The sequence below is a fragment of the Macaca mulatta genome, chromosome 11, assembly GCF_049350105.2.
Source record: "Macaca mulatta isolate MMU2019108-1 chromosome 11, T2T-MMU8v2.0, whole genome shotgun sequence".
In the NCBI taxonomy this organism is placed as follows: domain Eukaryota; kingdom Metazoa; phylum Chordata; class Mammalia; order Primates; family Cercopithecidae; genus Macaca; species Macaca mulatta.
This window is the reverse complement of record NC_133416.1, coordinates 107,895,175-107,913,067: the sequence shown is the minus strand read 5'-3', so window position 1 is coordinate 107,913,067 and position 17,893 is coordinate 107,895,175. Positions and strand designations below refer to the sequence as shown.

Genomic DNA, 17,893 nt, shown 5'->3' with positions numbered 1-17,893 from the left:
GCTACTGCACTCCAGTCTGTGTGACAGGGTGAGATGCTGTCTCTCTTTTTTTTTTTTTTTTTTTTTTGATACAGAGTCTCACTCTTGTTGCCCAGACTGGAGTGCAGTGGTGTGATCTTGGCTCACTGCAACCTCCGCACCCTGGGTTCAAGTGATTCTCCTGCCTCAGTCTCCTGAGTAGCTGGGACTACAGGCGTGTGCCACCATGCCCGGCTAATTTTTTTTTTCTTTTTTTTTTGTATTTTTGGTAGAGACAGGGTTTCACTATATTGGCCAGGCTGATCTTTAACCTCTGACCTTGTGATCCACCCGCCTCAGCATCCCAAAGTGCTGGGATTACAGGCGTGAGCCACCACACCCAGCCGAAGATGCTGTCTCAAAAAATAAAAAAGACTATTAGTGCCACTTCCTGCATTCAATAAATATTACCTTGGTGCCTGTTCTGTGCATTGCTTTATTCCACAAGAGCCATTGGATGGAGAATCATGGTCACAGAAAAACAAAACAAAACAAACAAAGAAACCTGTGATGTGACTTATGGATTAATTGAGATGAGGATGTTTCCCAGGATTGGTCCAGATGAGAATAGACTGCTCCATTTCTTCCAAACCAGATCCAGAGTTAAAGAGCTTTGGCTGAGCAAATCAGAATAAACTTTGATTCCAGACGCTAGAGAGTACAATTATCATCTAATGGTATACTTACCAGAAAGCCTAAATTCTCACTTTTAGAAGAGTGTCGTAAGTGAAATAACTCAGAAGCAGAAAATCAAATACCACATGTCCTCACTAAAAAAGGGGTACACATGGACATACAAATGGAAATAACAGACACTGGCAACTCCAAAAGGTGGGAGGGTGGGAGGAAGGTGAGGGTTGAAAGATTACCTATTGGGTACAATGTTCACGATTTGGATGATGGATGCATTCACCAGAAGTCCAAATCACATCGTTACACAATACATCCATGTGAAATAGTTTGGATGCATGTCACCTCTAAATCTCATGTTGAAATGTAATCCCCAGTATTGGAGGTGAGGCCTGGTGGAAGGTGTTTGGATCACTGGAGAAGACCCCTCATGAATGGCTTAGTGCCCTCCCCATGGTAATGAATGAGTTCTTACTTTATTAGTTACTGTGAAATATGAACGTTTAAAAGAGCCTAGTATCTCTCTTTCTCCCTGTCTCACCATGTGACATGCCTGCTCCCCTTTCACCTTCCATCATGAGTAAAAGTTCCCTGGGGCCTACCCAGAAGCTGAGCAGATGCTAGTGTCATGCTTGCACAGCCTGCAGGACCATGAACCAAATAAGTCTCTTTCCTTTGTAAATTACCCAGTCTCAGGTATTCCTTTATAGCAATGCAAAACAGATTAACGCACCATGGAACAAACCTGCACATGCACCTCCTGAATCTGAAGTAAAATTAAAATAAATTAAAATAAAATGAATACAAAAAGGAAAAAAATTACTTCTAACATGCATGGACACAGCTCTCATTTTCTCTATCTTACAGTGGTGCAAATGGTAGTAAAAGATCCCGAAGTACGCTAGGATTTCTTCTTTTCAATAATTATACCCATCCTTTCCGTGGATACAGTATTTCATATTTTTCAAATATGTAAACAAATTTGATTCTGTACAAGAATCCTGTGCGGGAAGTACTGATAAGCCAGTATTACTATCCCTATTTCGGACTTGAGAAAGTAAGGCTCAGAGAGGTAAGCTAAGTTTACTAGCATAATAAATGGAAAACCCAAGTCTACATTTTCTGAATCTTGATCCCACACACATTCCCAAACTACCTTTGATGAAACACATATACATGCCATGAGACAGGTCTCTTAGGCAGCTGTAATCATGGGTAACCTACTTTAAGAAAATCTTAGCTATAAACATTCAGATGAAATAATGGGCAAATAATAAAGGAAGGTGATGAATTATTTTGTACTTTAAAAGAGAGGTGTTTTTGTTTGTTTGTTTGTTTGTTTGTTTTTGAGATGGAGTTTTGCTCTTGTTGCCCAGGCTGGAGTGCAATGGTGTGATCTCAGTTCACTGCAACCTCCACCTCCCGGGTTCAAGCGATTCTCCTGCCTCACCCTCCCAAGTAGTTGGGATTACAGGCATGCACCACCACGCCCAGCTAATTTTGTATTTTTAGTAGAGATAGGGTTTCTCCATGTTAGTCAGGCTGGTCTCAAACTCCCAACCTCATGTGATCCACCCGCATCAGCCTCTCAAAGTGCTGGGATTACAGGCATGAGCCACCGTGCCCATCCTATAAAGAGAATTACATGATTTATTTAATTTTTTGGATTTATTTAATTTTTGAGCACAATAAATGTTTAAATATTTTTTAAAAAACAGTCTTCCCAAATTAAATCCTTGCCCTTTTCCTCTCTGGTCAAAATACCACCCTCTTCTCCCCTTTGACTTTGATTCTTTAATTGACCCCAGTGGACTCTATTAACAACAATGTCTTTGTTGAGCAGTTTGGGGATTACATCATGTGGGACATTGCCCTTTATCCAGCTGTTACAGAATGAACTAAATACCCATGACCCAACTAGATACAACTTAAAGTGCAGAGGATTGGAGAATGTGAGCCTGGAGAACACCAGTCCTGGCTTCCAGCAAACCTAGTGGTTAAGAGGTCATAAGCCAGCTCTGAGTTTGAAACCAAACTCCACGACTTGGTCTTGGGACATTACTTTAACTCTTTACGCCTTCATTTTCTCATCTGTGAAATGTTGTCACATGTAATATAATGTGTACTCCATATAACAGTAGTGTTACGTGAGATATATAGAGAGTGCTTAGCACAATGCCAGGTTCATAATAAATCCTCAAAAAATGTCAAGTAGATAATTATAATAGTAGCTATTATTATCATTATTCAAGAGAACTGAATCAACACATTAGTCCATCTTAATCTCAGTTCATCTTAGTCTTAGATTAAACGTGTGAACTTTTGTCTTTACAAAGCCATGTTGGTTTTTAAAAACCAACAAATTCTGCAAATTACTGGGGATAAATACAAACTGGCTGATCGGTGATTTGCCTCAGTATTTTTCCAGGTATTAAAGCTACACTAAGTTCTCTATTTTCTTGGTAAGGTTGTTCTTTATCATCTTCAAAAAAATGTCAATCTTTATGCTTTCTTCAGCATTCAGAGGCTACACTCATCAGTTGTGGTTACCTAAAATAGTAATCTATGACTATGCCATTAAATTAAATAGTACATGAAGATTTGGGGATGATATTCAAGACAGCTGATTTGAAAATATTAAAATTTTTAAAAATTGCTTTGATTACCGAATTTCCTATTTCATTTGCCTTTCTAAATCCCCACACACCCTCCAGAGATGTTGCCTCCATTAGCTATCTAATTACAATTGATAATATGTGGGGAAAATAAGGTTAAACTTTTAAAATGATTATTTCATCTTGTGCATGTTGTAAAAGCCAAGAGTGAATATAGAGAAAATGTAGAAAAGAAATAATGGGAGAGTTAAAAAATAATTTTCCTACAGGATAGATAAATATAAATCTACTTTTGGAATTAGAGTCAACAGTCAGAGTTAACCATGCCAACATAAACAAAGGGCGTGTAAACCAGCAATTTCTAACATGAGAGATGTAACACTAACATCATCCTGAAGGGGACAGCCTTTTCCTGTTTTCCTGCTTCCTTCTTCTTGCTGGGGAATTGTTTAAAATTTGCTTCATTTTTGCTTGAAAGACCAATTAGCTGATTTTTGGTCACAAGGTGGGGCTATTTTCTAACTTAACTGTGAAAGACTTTGCCATGGAAAAGTCTGAAAATGCAAAAATAATTTCATGTTTCTGCTCTTGTTTCTTATGTGTTTTCCCTTTTTGTTAAAAGAGGTCTGTGATTAATAAATTATGTTCAATAATCAGAAATATTCTTTGAGAGAATAACCGTATGATAGAATTAACACTATACTGCTTTAGGTATTTTAAATGTTAAGAGTCTTTTATTTCCTAATTAGCTTTCTAGTCGTAATTGGGAACAAAAACTAAGCAGGGGTGTGTGTGTGTGTGTGTGTGTGTGTGTGTGTGTGTGTGTATGTGTTATTTACAAGTATGTGTATTACACAAGACATATATCCTGGCATCTTAAATACCTCTATATGATTTATTCTGATGATGTCCTCAAGATGGACTGAGCATCTGGTTAAAAATGATACTAATTCCTTAAAACCACACAACTTGAAACTTTTCTAGAAATGACATCACCCCGTAGCACAGAGGTCAAGGTATAAACCCCTGGCATGGCACACAAGGCTACATCTGCCTTCTGCTTTCCTTTCAAACTAATCTCCCAGCAGCCCAATAGTTTCCCTAGGAACTAATGACACAGATTCATCTAAGGCTCCTAAAGCTGACTCAGCTTGTTGCCTACACAGGCTCCCTTCCCCCTCCCTGCCCCATGGCCATACGCTATGGTAGAGGCAAATCCCAGCTCCAGCCCAAGAGCCACTGTTGGTCTCATTTCCCACATCAGAGGTGGGTGTAGTTAGGGACAGCAGTGCAATTTGGGCCCATGAGACTAAAGGGGAGTCTACTGGGAAGTTCCTAAAGAAGATTTCCATATTGAGGAAGAGAGCATTTCTTTTTCATTTGACCGGTGTTGTGCCTAGACATAGTGCCTGGAACTGCTTTGGCCGTTAGATGACCAGGAGGAGAACCACCTGTGGGGAAGGCCAATACGCCAAGGACAGCGAAGCAGAAAGATGAGAAGCATCCGTGTTTCCAATGGTGGGTTCTGCTCCTAAATTAACCAATTCTGCTGTCACTCTTCCTCTGGGTTTCTTGTTTGAGTTAAGACATTTTCTTACTTTTTTAGGCCATGATGAGTTTGTTTTCTGTAGCTATCAGCCAAGAGCATTCTGACAGCTCCCCTAACAAGTGAGATACACTTTTTATGTCTTCATGCTTTTTCCTGAAATACAAGGCAGGATCCTTGTTAGACTAAGGCACCCCATCCATGTTTCAGGGCCAAGTTCAAATTTTGCTTCCTCTATGGAGCTTTCCCTGCCACAGAGAAGCAGAATTAGTTACTTTCTTGTCTAGCTTCAATTCTATTGCAACTTATCACAATTCGCATCTTTCCTTTTCACTGGAGTGTGAAATACTATACACATTTTATAAGAGTGGGAATCAGTTATCATATCTCCAGTGCCTGCCATGCTGCCTGACCCATAAAGGGTGCTTCATAGATGTTTTGTTTTCTTTTTATGACAGACTCTGGCTCTGTTACCAGGCTGGAGTGCAGTGGCACAATCATAGCCCACTGCAGGCTCAGACTCCTGGGGAGCTCAAGCAATTATCCTGCGTAGCTCAAGCAATTCTCCTGCCTCAGTCTCGAGTAGCTAGGACTACAGGTGTGCACCACCACATCCAGATATTTTATTTTTTGTAGAGACAGGGACTTGCTATGTTTTCCAGTCTGGTCTTGAACTCCTGGTCTCAAGCAATCCTCCCACCTCGGCCTCCTTAAGTGTTGGAATTATGGGAGTGAGTCACTGTGACTGGCCAGATATTTCTTATTCACGTCTGCATCTCTAATAATTAGCATTCTTCTGAAGACATAATAGAAGATTAATAAATGCATGTTAAATCAGGCAGTAGTATGTTTTGGTAGTCCTTTATGATGAAGGTGACATAGTTGTGAGATATGATGGGGACAAGGGATGCCATTAAGACAATGGACATATTCTTGTGGTGCTAAGAGATTGGACTATGTCCTCTATTTCAACTGCTAAACTTTCCCCCAGGGAGTCATTTGTGCTATACTTTTGGCCCTAAGTAGAGAGCTGCCATTAAGCTAGCCATTCAAAAAAGAATTACTTTAAACATAAAATATTTAATTTAAAATATATTATAAATGATATACTTCCCATTAGTCCTAGTGGCTAAAAACTATCCGGCCTAATTAGGTCTCACCAGGGCTTAGGAGTTACCAGAGTTTGGACTGTCAAGTTCCAGATTCAACTCAACAAAATTCACCAATATTTATATTCCTGCTATGTGTCAGGCACCATATTAGTGTTGGGAATCTGGGAATATGAAGTCCTCAGGCAGTTAACAGGTTAATGGAAGAAGTAGATACAGTCAGCTCTTTGTGGGTTCTGTATCCACGGATTCAACCAACCACAGATCAAAAATATTTGGGAAAAGTATTGCAACTGTAATGAACATGTACAGACTTTTTTTCTTGTCATTATTCCCTAGACAATATAGTGAAACAGTTATTTACATACCGTTTACATTGTTTTTGGTATTATAAGTAATCTGGAGGTGATTTAGAGTATACAACAGGATGTACATAGGTTATACACAAAGGCTGTACCATTTTATATCAGGGACTTGAGCAGCCATTAACTGGTATCCAAGGGAGATCTTGGAATCAGTCCTCCATGGATATCAAGGGGCCGCTTGACATAAATAAATACATAATATCTAAAACTGAACAAGTACAAAAAGCTTGGGAAATACAGCTGAGGAACAATGGATTCTGCCCAGGGGCAATGGAAATATCCTCACTTGTATTTCTTTAATGTTTCCTCTTAATCCAAGGAAGGTTTCTTCCTATAATTTGAGTCCTAAATTTGCCCATACAAAAGTTATCATGTGACCACTTTCAAAAGCAAAAGTAGAGGTGTTAAGATTTCTAAATTTTAACTTAAGCATTTATCCTTCTTATAAATATTCTATCATTTGTTTCTTTACATTTCCAACCCCTCTCAAAGACAGTATCTGAACTGATAATCAGCTTAGATTTGCATCTTTGGAAAATGCAGTTCTGGTAACTGTTTTCATTTTGTGTAAGCCGAAAAGGCTAAAGCAGTGAAATCATATCACAAAAATAAGCACAGTATACTTTAGTATGGTACTACTAAGGGCTACAACTTCATCACTCTAACAAGATTATCTCCTTTCTCTGACTTCATTGTCTATTCATTTGATCACTGACTTAAAGCAATTTGAAATTGCTAACTGCTACTTATACTTTATCCCTCAACTGAAGGGCAGAAGCCATGTTTTACTTTATGTTCCCTGCTAGCAGAAAACTGGGCAAATATTAGGCCTTGGTGAGTGACAGATGCCACATATAGAAAGAGAGCTGGGCTGTGAGTTAGAACACCCGCCTTCATTTCCTCACATGCTTTTGATTAGTTGTATGACCTTGGGCAGGTCATCTTGCCTCTCTAAGTCCATGTCTGCATCTATAAAATAGGAGTGTAACACTCACCTAGTGAGGGTCATTGAGAGCAGCACTAACAGGATGATGCATGTGAAAACAAAACATTGCAAAACATGAGATATATTGTCATACTGGTAAATTCTTACTGAATTGAATATTTTATTTATGTCTCTTGTGGGGATGGAAAAAGGCCCAAAACTACTATAAATGTCAGGGGTTATTTATATTTGAAGTGAACAGAACAAATTGCTTTGATTTCTGAGAGGTTATTGCTAATTTCCTTAATGTTAAAAATGTGAACTTGCCCCAGGTGCGGTGGCTCACACCTGTAATCCCAGCACTTTGGTAGGCCGAGGCGGAAAGATCACCTGAGCTTAGGAGTTTAAGACCAGCCTGGCCAACATGGTGAAACCCCATCTCTACTAAAAATACAAAAAATCAATCGGACATGTTGGCCGTCGCCTGTAATCCCAGCTTCTCAGGAGGCTGAGGCTGGAGAATTGCCTGAACCCAGGAGGCGGAGGTTGCAGTGAGCCCAGATCGTGCCATTGCACTCCAGCCTGGGCGATAAGAACAAAACTTTGTTTCAAAAAAACAAAACAAAACAAAATATAAACTCATTCAGTGTTAGAAAACCTATTTCAGTCCTATAATATTTTATATACTATGATTATTCCTATTTTTATTAACAATTCCAACTTAAACCCCTAGTTTGTAAGTAATGGTACATTAGGAATAAAATCAATGATGCACTAGAATTGTATAGAAACGACTCAAGCACAAATTATATCAGATATGTTCTAAAGCCTCAATTAACATAAATAAACACTCTAACTCTCATTAAAAAGCATCTCAGAGACACTTATCTTTGTGTACGTGATTGGAATTTAATAATAGCAAACAAAAGAGTATGAATTTGAAGAACAAGAACAGAAATTTCACATCATATTCTTTAAAGAGTTCCGTAGGCATAAACAGAGTAACTTTGAGACGTTATGTTACTCTGGAATTAAATGTACAATAGAAATAAGAATGAATTGTATTAGCATAAGAATAAAAAGTTAGTCTGAAAGGTCATCTTGCAAGATCAGGTTTTTATGTGTCGTGGGGAAGAGGCAATGTTCTGAAAATCCACTGGGAGAAGGAAATTCATAAATATTAATAAATTAAAACATTATACATGATAAAATATTCAGCAGCATGTGAGTTTGGATGCTTTTTATTGTCACAATATATGGTTGATATTTGGAGAAAGTATCTTATTATAAACTAGAAACATGCATATTTATTTACACAGATCATATTCTGGAAAACTTCATTCTTGAGCTTTTCTGAAACTTGAGGTATCACAAGTTCTGAAACTTATGAAATTACAAGCAAGGTTTTTTTCTTTTTGATTATATGTATTCTAACCAGCAAGACCCTCATCATGTCTTACCTAGTTATTGCATTAGTAGTTCTCTTTACAGGTCTCTTGTCTCAAGGTGTGATGAAGAAGTTGAGTTCTTGCCAATGGAATGCCAGTAGAAGTTACGTGTAACACTTCAGGATTATTCACTCACAGGGAGGGTGTGCCATTCTTTTTCCCCTTTGCCCTCCCTACTTGCTGGAATGTGTTTTTGTTTGTTCATTTGTTTGCTTGTTTTTAAGATGGAGTCTTACTCTGTTGCCCAGGCTGGAGTGCAGTGGCGCTATCTTTGCTCATTACAACCTCTGCCTCCCAGGTTCAACCGATTCTCCTGCCTCAGCCTTCGGAGTAGCTGGGCCTACAGGCACATGCCACCACACCTGGCTAATTTTTTGTATTTTTAGTAGGGATGAGGTTTCACTGTGTTAGCCAGGATGGTCTCAATTTTGTGACCTCGTGATCCACCCACCTTGGCCTCCCAAAGTGCTGGGATTATAGGTGTGAGCCACCGTGCCTGGCTTGGAATGTGTTTTTACCAAAATGGTGGGGAGCCATACTGGACCATGCAGATGAAGTCAGCTCTCTGTGGATGGATGAGCATGACATCCATCTGTATGGATAGAACTATGACAGAGGGACACTACGAAGATTTCCTATCAGTCCCATTCTCCTCATGCCCAGACTATTATAAGATAAAAATACATTTCCATGTTGTTTAAGCCCTCTTTATTTTTTGTCTCTGTTACAGCAGCCAAACCTCTAACTTAAATTATGCATGAAATTTATTGTGATTAATTCTTTTCATATATATATTTCCCCTAGAAGATGAAGTCCTTGAGGATTATGACTTCATCTTATTCATATTTGTACCACCAGTGTACTTATCCAATAGAAGTACTCAGTAAATGCTTGTTAAAAAAAAATAAGTAAACAGATACAGGTCCTAGTAGAAATGATCTTCCATTGCTACTGGACAGTTGCCGTAGTGGTAGAGTCAAATGAAAATGATAAGATTCAAAGCTGACTAAGGATCTCATCAAGTGAGAGGGGGTGGCTAATGAGCCACCACACTGAGAAATATGAGAAGATATTCTGATGAGAGATGACACGAGTCAGAAAGGCTTGCCTGTTCTGAAGGTTTAGGATGTAAATCATCTTTACAACTGATCATCAGAGGGTCTTTTGTTCTTTTTCTTTTCTTTTCTTTTTTTCTTTTCTTTTCTTTTTTTTTTTTTTTTTTTTTCAGATGGAGTCTCTGTCTGTTGCCCAGGCTGGAGTGCAGTGGCACGATCTCGGCTCACTGCAAGCTCCGCCTCCCGGGTTCACGCCATTCTCCTGCCTCAGCCTCCGGAGTAGCTGGGACTACAGGCGCCCGCCGCCACGTCCGGCTAATTTTTTTTTTTTTTTTTTTGTATTTTTAGTAGAGACGGGGTTTCACCATGTTAGCCAGGATGGTCTCGATCTTCTGACCTCGTGATTCGCCCGTCTCAGCCTCCCAAAGTGCTGGGATTACAGGTGTGAGCCACCGTGCCTGGCCCATCAGAAATATTCTTCAGGCAAAAAACCAGTGTTTATAAAGTGCTTAATTTAATAAAAAGGAATAGGGCTGGGCGCGTTGGCTCCCGCCTGTAATCCCAGAACTTTGGGATGACGAGGCGGGCGGATCACCATGCCAGGAGATCGAGAACATCCTGGCTAACACGGTGAAACCCCGTCTCTACTAAAAATACAAAAAATTAGCCAGGCGTGGGTGGGGGCGGGGGGCACCTGTAGTCCCAGCTACTCGGGAGGCTGAGGCAGGAGAATCACTTGAAACTGGGAGGTGGAGTTTGCAGTGAGTGGACATCACAGTCACTGCACTCCAGCCTGGGCGACAGAGTGAGACTCTATCTCAAAATAAATAAAGAAATAAAATAAAATAAAAAGAGGAATAAGACAATTGTTTCTGCCAGAGGTAGCTGATTTGTGGCAGAGAGGCTCCAGCAATATGTGGTAGCCAGAAATCATGGGAGCCCCAAGGTGTAACCTGCCTGACTTTGGTTTTTGAAGCTTTTGTGTCTTCATGGCTAGAACCACACCACTTGCCTCAACAGGTTCAATTCTGGCCCAGACTCAGAAAACTCTGAGGAACTCTGTGAAGTTGTGCATACCACTTCAGGATTATTCCTTTAAAGGGAGGGTGTACCACTCTTTTTCCCCTTTGCCCTCCCCACTTGCTGGAATGTTACCAAAATGGTAGGGAGTCACATTGGATCATGTGGATGAAGTCAACTCTCAGAAAACCCTGTGGAGCTCTGTGTGCACCTAATTCTAGGAACTTGGCTCTGGCTTTGTTTCTTGTGACAACCCCTGTCTTGACATATTGACTAAGCTTGGGGAGTTCGTCTTTCTCTAAGCTTAATCACATTTCCTTGAAGCTGGGGTTTGACCACATATCCTTGAGCCCCAACTCCTATGGCATGTTCTTGAAAGATACCTTTTCTCAACAAAGTTATCGTCGAGAATGAGTGGGAAGAAATGTTGGAAATTTGAAGAGAGAGAAGGTACAAGACAATTTTCCATAAGAACAAGAGTGAACTGACTAGGGAAAAGGGATACATGGAAAGTACTGAAGTCCACTTGAAGTGTTTGATCACTAACTTTGGGTAAGCCAGTCATACTGTTTCAGTTCTCAGGCTCAAACACAGAGTAGGTAAAGAGTTGTACTCATCAGCCAGAGGGTTTTCTTAGGTGAAAGAAAGACAAAGAGTTGAGGATATCTGGTGAATGATCCAAGGAAATGATCATATTGATGAACCACGAACCCTAAGGCAAGTACTGAGGAAAGTGTGGTTAGCCAAAAGGGAGTAGAGTCAATGGCTGGAGAGTTAGTGGATGGAAGGTCAACAAATGGATTTTTGTTTTTTGTTTGTTTGTTTGTTTGTTTTTTGAGACAGAGTCTCACTCTGTCACCCAGGCTAGAGTGCAGTGGCACGATCTTGGCTCACTGCTGCTTCCACCTCCTGGGTTCAAGCAATTCTCCTGCCTCAGCCTCCCAAGTAGCTAGGATTACAGGCGCCTGCCACCACGCTGGGCTAATATTTTGTATTTTTAATAGAGACAGGGTTTCACTATGTTGGCCAAGCTGGTCTTGAACTCCTGACCTCGTGATCCACCCACCTCAGCCTCCCAAAGTGCTGGGATCACAAGTGTGAGCCACCGCACCCAGCAATGGACATTGTTTTGGAACAAAGAATCCCTAGAGTCAGGGTACCGGAAGGTGGCAAGCTGGAAAGTTAGAGGGTAATATCAGAGCGAACAGATACTTGGGACTGATATTTTGTTACTGGGATTAACAGGGTCTAGGTCTGGCATAGAATTGGTAATATCTACCTCAAAGTGCTACAACGAGCAAACAATATTTTTCGTGTAGCAGAATGTCAGCCATGGAGATGGCCCACTCAGATCACCCTTAAAGACAGCCCACAGTAGGCAGTATGGCTGGCTGATAGCTTCCAGATGCCACCCTGTGAGTGCTGAGGACACACTTTGACCAGTCCAGTCATGTCTCAACTGGTGACTGAGCATAGTGGGTGTGTTAGTGCTGGCCCATTCAGTGGGCAGCTCAGACTAGGTCCCTCTTCAATGGCCTAGCTGAGACTTTCTCAGGACTGTGCTGTGATCTGATCTGATGCTCTTCATGCCCAATCATGCCTTCCTGCTCCCCCTTCACAGGTGTCAGATCAGCATGGTGGTGTAGAGTCTCCTGGACTCCGCCTGCTTCCTCCCCCTTTATTCTTCAGAGGCATTTCCCCCAATTAACTTCTGACACATTTAGTCCCATGTTGATATCTGCTTCCTGTAGGACCCAAAGCTCACACAAACACTGAGAATACAGCCAGACACACAGTAGGTGCTGAATAATTGTTACCTTTCTGGTGCTATAATTAATAGATCCAAACATTATGCATATATGACCCTCACCTTTTTTTTTTTTTTGGACAAGGTCTTACTCCGTCACCCAGGCCGGAGTACAGTGGCACAATCTCAGCTCACTGCAACCTCCACCTCCTGGGCTCCAGCGACCTTCCCACCTCAGCCTCTCAACTCGCTGGGATTACAGACCCGTGCCACCATGCCCAGCTAATTTTTTAAATTTTTTTGTAAAGATGGGGTGTCGCTCTGTGGCCCAGGCTGGTCTCAAGTTCCTGAGCTCAAGCAATCTTCCTGCCTTGGCCTCCTGAAGTGCTGGGATTATAGGTGTGAGCCAGCATGCTCAGCCTTATACATGCCTTTCTATAAGCATAATTTTCCTCTTAGTAGTCTTGTAAACTTTTTGGAAAACTATTTTTCCCCTTTTAGCTGACCCACAGTGGAAGGGATTTTCCCTACCTCAGGCTGGGGAAGGAATCTGGTACTAACCCAGTGGCCATCATGGAAATGGCAGCATCTGACTTGGCTCAGGACCCAGGAGATCTGATGGAGCCAGACGAAGATTTTTTTTTTTTTTTTTTTAAGGAAGCTGAGCATCCAGGAGAGAAAAAGAGACAGGGAAAGAAAGATAGTAACAACCACTGGATAATTCTCCTGCAGATGCCCTCTCATTAAAACATTTTCATTCATATGGCAGACATTGCACCCCTCTTTTTCATTGTCTGGCAACTGAATCAACTTTAAATGACTCATCTTTGAGGAGGAGGAGGAGAGAGAACACAACAGAATTTCCATATCCAAACTGTCTTTTTCCTTTTCTTACACTCAAATGCAAAAGAGATATCTGTTCCCCAAATTAACTACAATAGGCAAGGTTTAGAAGAATGTTTAACCAACTTTTTGTTGGTTACTTGTCAGCTTTGGACATTAACAACTCTGATATTCAGGGAAACAACCATCTGGAAAGTAAATAAACAGACCAGTTTTATAGCTCTGGACACACCTTCATTCATTTTTTTCATTTGTTCCACAGAATTCTGTTGAGCACCCACTCTGAGCCAGGCACGTGCTAGGTGCCTGGGATAAAATACTGACTCAAAAAGAAGAAAACCCTGTCTTATTAAGTTTTTATTATCAAACTTCAGGCAAGACTGCAGAATAAATATTAAAGTTAAACATGATTTCAAAGAGATCAAATTGGTTATGAGGTCTATTTCAACAGCTTTAAAAAAATGGGACATGCAGCTAATAAGTAGCGGAGCCCATATTCAATCCAGATTCCACAGTCAGTATCCTTAATCACCACTGTCTCCATGAATAAACCAAACACACATTTGCTAGAGTAGAGAGAGTAGAGACCTATCAGTAAAATGCATAAATTTTGTCATGAGTCATCATTCCTTTTTATTTTATTAGTTTTGTAAGAATTAGATTTTACTGATGGATTTTCTTTTCTTTTCTTTTTATTTTTTTATTTTTTATTTTTTGTTTTTGAGACGGAGTCTTGCTCTGTCCCCCAGGCTGGAGTACCGTGGTGCAATCTCGGCTCACTGTAAGCTCCATCTCCCAGGTTCACGCCATTCTCCTGCCTCAGCCTCCTGAGTAGCTGGGACTACAGGCGCCCGCCACCACGCCCGGCTAATTTTTTGTATTTTTAGTAGAGACTGGGTTTCACTGTTTTAGCCAGGATGGTCTCAATCTCCTGACCTCGTGATCCACCCGCCTTGGCCTCCCAAAGTGGTGGGATTACAGGCGTGAGACACCGTGCTCGGCTGACTGGGATTTTCTTAAAGGGAGTAGTGCCACAGTCCATGGAAGCCAGAATCAAATAAATGACAAAGCTAAGCTGCTGAGGCCTTGCCCATCACAGGTTGAAGCCACTATAATTTTCTGCATAAAGAGAGAACCACCAGTGTATGTTCAATAGTCTAAAACAACAATTATATCCATACATGTGAAAATTCAGCCTGTCCTTTAATTCTTTCCTAAGTTGAACTGTCAGTTATTGATTGTGGCTTTAAAATCAGGATACTTCAGTAGCTGGCCTAGTGACTAGCTAAACCACCCATCAGGAAAATTGAATTAGTTAAGAGAAGAAAAGCAGTAAGACTTGTAGAACTGAATGGTGCCTTGGAGGTTACCTGATTCAACCTTTTCCCCTTAGCCTGGACAAACACACACACACACACACACACACACACACACACACACACACAGAGAGAGAGAGAGAGAGAGAGAGAGAGAGAGAGAGACAGACAGACAGACAGACAGACACACACACACACAATCAGTCCAGGACCAAAATCCATGTTTCTTGACAACATAATGTCTTTCGAAAGTTGATAAGCCGCAAAGATATATCTCCCAGATCCTTTCTCTTCTCTCCATTTCTCCTGACAGCAAGCGTCACATCTTTGAGACTTCTTGCCTCCTAAGAGGTGACTTCTGTACTGGCTTACCCTAACACTGCTAGAAAATTTGTAAAGCTTGATTTTGACATTTTCCCTCCTCTGCTCAAAAATCTTCCATGTCTCCTGTTACTTGGGAAATAACAAAATAATTATCCCAGCATCCAAGGCCCTCAATCATCTGATTCTGTCTTTTTTTCCTCTCTATCTCCCTTTAATGTAACCCTTAATCCAGTCAGCTCAGCTACTCACCCTTCTTTGTGTGCATTCCCTGAGCTTTCTTGCCTCTTTCTCTTTGCTCCTGCTGGTCCTTCTCTCCTGCACCTTGGGTATCCAAATCAAATCTCATTCAAGTCCCAACTCAAATGCTAATAAAACTTTTTTGGAGCTCTGTCAACTAGGAGTCACCATCTCTCTGTTTTTCTCTTCCATATTTTATCATAATCATGGACAGTTAATCTCTTCCCATTAGACTGTAAGCTTCTTAGGGGAAAGAACATGCTTGATTTCTCTCTTCACTGCCACCATAGTACCTTGCCCTTAAATATTTGATAGACTAGTAAATCAATGAATATATTAAGAATAATACATCTTTTTAAAGTGTGTGGTTTTAAAATCTACCAATGATGCTAGTTACACTTTTTGTTTTTAACTAGGAAAAAACACAATGACTATGGAAATATGTCATTAAAATTAAAAATAATTTTCCTTTTAAAAAATTATTTCACTTATAATACAGATGCAGAACTGCCTGAAAACTTTCCCTCTAATCTCTATCCTAAAATATTGGTTTTAAAAGTCTTTAAATTTGCTTTGGTTAATAATAAGACGATAATACTTTAGAAAGAAATGATCTTGAGAAGTCATCTCATTCATTCTCCACTCCCAACCCATATATGAAATCTCTCGGGAAAATAAGAACTCATCCTGTCTTAAGGATCTTCTAAGATAAATTGCACAGAATTCCTGGTAATTCATCTCAATGTCTCTTGAGCTTCCCTGTCACAGTGTTACTCCACAATAAGTTAAACACTGAGTAACTTGTGCTATTATCTCAACTCTTGAGAGTTAGTATAGCATAGTGGTTAAGACACAAAACTTCTTTTTTTTGAGACCGAGTCTCACTCTGTTGCCCAGGCTGGAGTGCGGTGGTGCAATCTTGACTCACTGCAACCTCCATCTCCCGGGTTCAAGCAATTCTCCTGCCTCAGCCTCCTGAGTAACTGGGATTACAGTGCTACCACGCCCAGCTAATTTTTTATATTTTTAGTAGAGATGGGGTTTCACTGTGTTGGCCAGGCTGGTATTGAACTCCTGATCTCAAGTGAGCTACCCACCTCTGACTCCCAAAGTTCTGAGATTATAGGCATGAGCCACTGCGCCCATCTGACACAAAGCTTCTAAAATCAGACTTCCTCTCTGTCATTGGGAAAGTTATTTAATCTTTCTTTGTCTCAGCTTTTTCATCTGCAAAATGGGAATGATAATAGTATTTATTCATAGAATATTTGAGAAGATTAGATGAAATCATATATGTATTTAGAAAAGTGTCTGAAACCGACCATGTGTGGTGGCTCATGCCTTTAATCCTAACACTTTGGGAGGCCGAGGTAGGTGGATCACTTGAGGCCAGGAGTCCAAGACCAGCCTGGCCAACATGGTGAAACCCTGTCTCTACTAAAAATATAAAAATCAGCTGGGTGTGATGGCGTGCACCTGTAGTCCCAGCTACTTGGGAAGCTGAGGCACAAAAAAATCACTTGAACCCAGGAAGGAGAAATTGTGGTGAGCCAAGATCACGCCACTGCACTTCAGCCTAAGCAACAGAGCAAGATTCTGTCTCCAAAAAAAAAAAAAAAAAAAGTTAACTTTGGTCAGGCATGGTAGCTCACACCTGTAATCTCAGCATTTTGGAAGGCCAAGTAAGGCTGATCATTTGAGACCAGGAGTTTGAGACCAACTTGGGAAACATGGAGAAACCCTGTCTCTACTAAAAATACCAAAATTAGCTGGGTGTGGTGGTACATACCTATAATCCCAGCTACTCGGGAGGCTGAGGCACAAGAATTGCTTGAACCTGGGAAACAGAGGCTGCAGTGAGCTCAGGTCACACCACTACACTCCGGCCTGGGCAAAGAGCAAGACTCTGTCTAAAAAAAAAAAAAAAGAAAAGAAAAGAAAGAAAAGAGAAAGAAAGAAAAAGAAAAGTATCTGAAACCTAGTAAATGACATATAAATGTTACTATTAAAATGTCTTCTTATTTTATTTTGATACAGATATAAAATAGCTGGATACTTAGTCTTACATACCTGAAGATTTTAAATAAATAATCTTTTTTTAATTTTTTTGGCTGAAGAATCCCAGTTCCTTTGTGCTAGTTTTTAAAAATCAGATGAATTTTCCAATCTTTACAAAAGTCTTCCTTTGGCTCTTCATCTTAGTGCGGTAAAGGGGTAGTTTTGCTACTTTGCTATTACAACAGAGATATTTGAACCAAGCCTCTAGAAGTCTTATCTATTTAACATGTATCTTTTTAGAGTCATTCTTCATGCTAGGCACAACAGGCATATAACATTGCGTAAGATGGGCAAGAGCCCCGCCTTCATGGAGCACACAAATTTTACTCATAGAAACAAACTCTTTTACCATTAGCCAAATCACTTACCACTATTTCGAATTCTTTCTTCCAATAGGTCAGAATGACCAGACGGAAGTTTCTTATTGAAAATCTCAGCTGAACGAAGGAACATAGCTTCAACCGCAGACCCTTTCAGCAAAGCAATCTGGTCTTCATGGTCCAAAGTTTGAAATCCTAGGTAATGATGATAATCAAATTAGTATCAAGGAGTAACAATATTTTATGATAACCATCATTGCCATTGATAAAACATTTTCATCAAGTGATTTTGTAGTTGTTTTACAATTGGGTAGTCT

General features: G+C 40.3%; 1 protein-coding gene across 9 annotated transcripts in view; it reads right to left on the bottom strand.

Annotated features, from left to right (window-relative positions):
* Positions 1-17,893, bottom strand: part of NR1H4 (nuclear receptor subfamily 1 group H member 4) — an 84,904-nt gene that overhangs the window by 4,168 nt on the left and 62,843 nt on the right. For 8 of the 9 annotated variants that reach the window (XM_001090297.5, XM_015152563.3, XM_015152561.3 and 5 more), the window contains one exon: positions 17,625-17,771. In XM_001090297.5, coding sequence (XP_001090297.1) covers positions 17,625-17,771 — 147 coding nt within the window. Of the gene's footprint in view, positions 1-16,988; positions 17,109-17,624; positions 17,772-17,893 lie in introns of those variants that run through there. The other variant, XM_077954797.1, reaches the window with a different exon arrangement.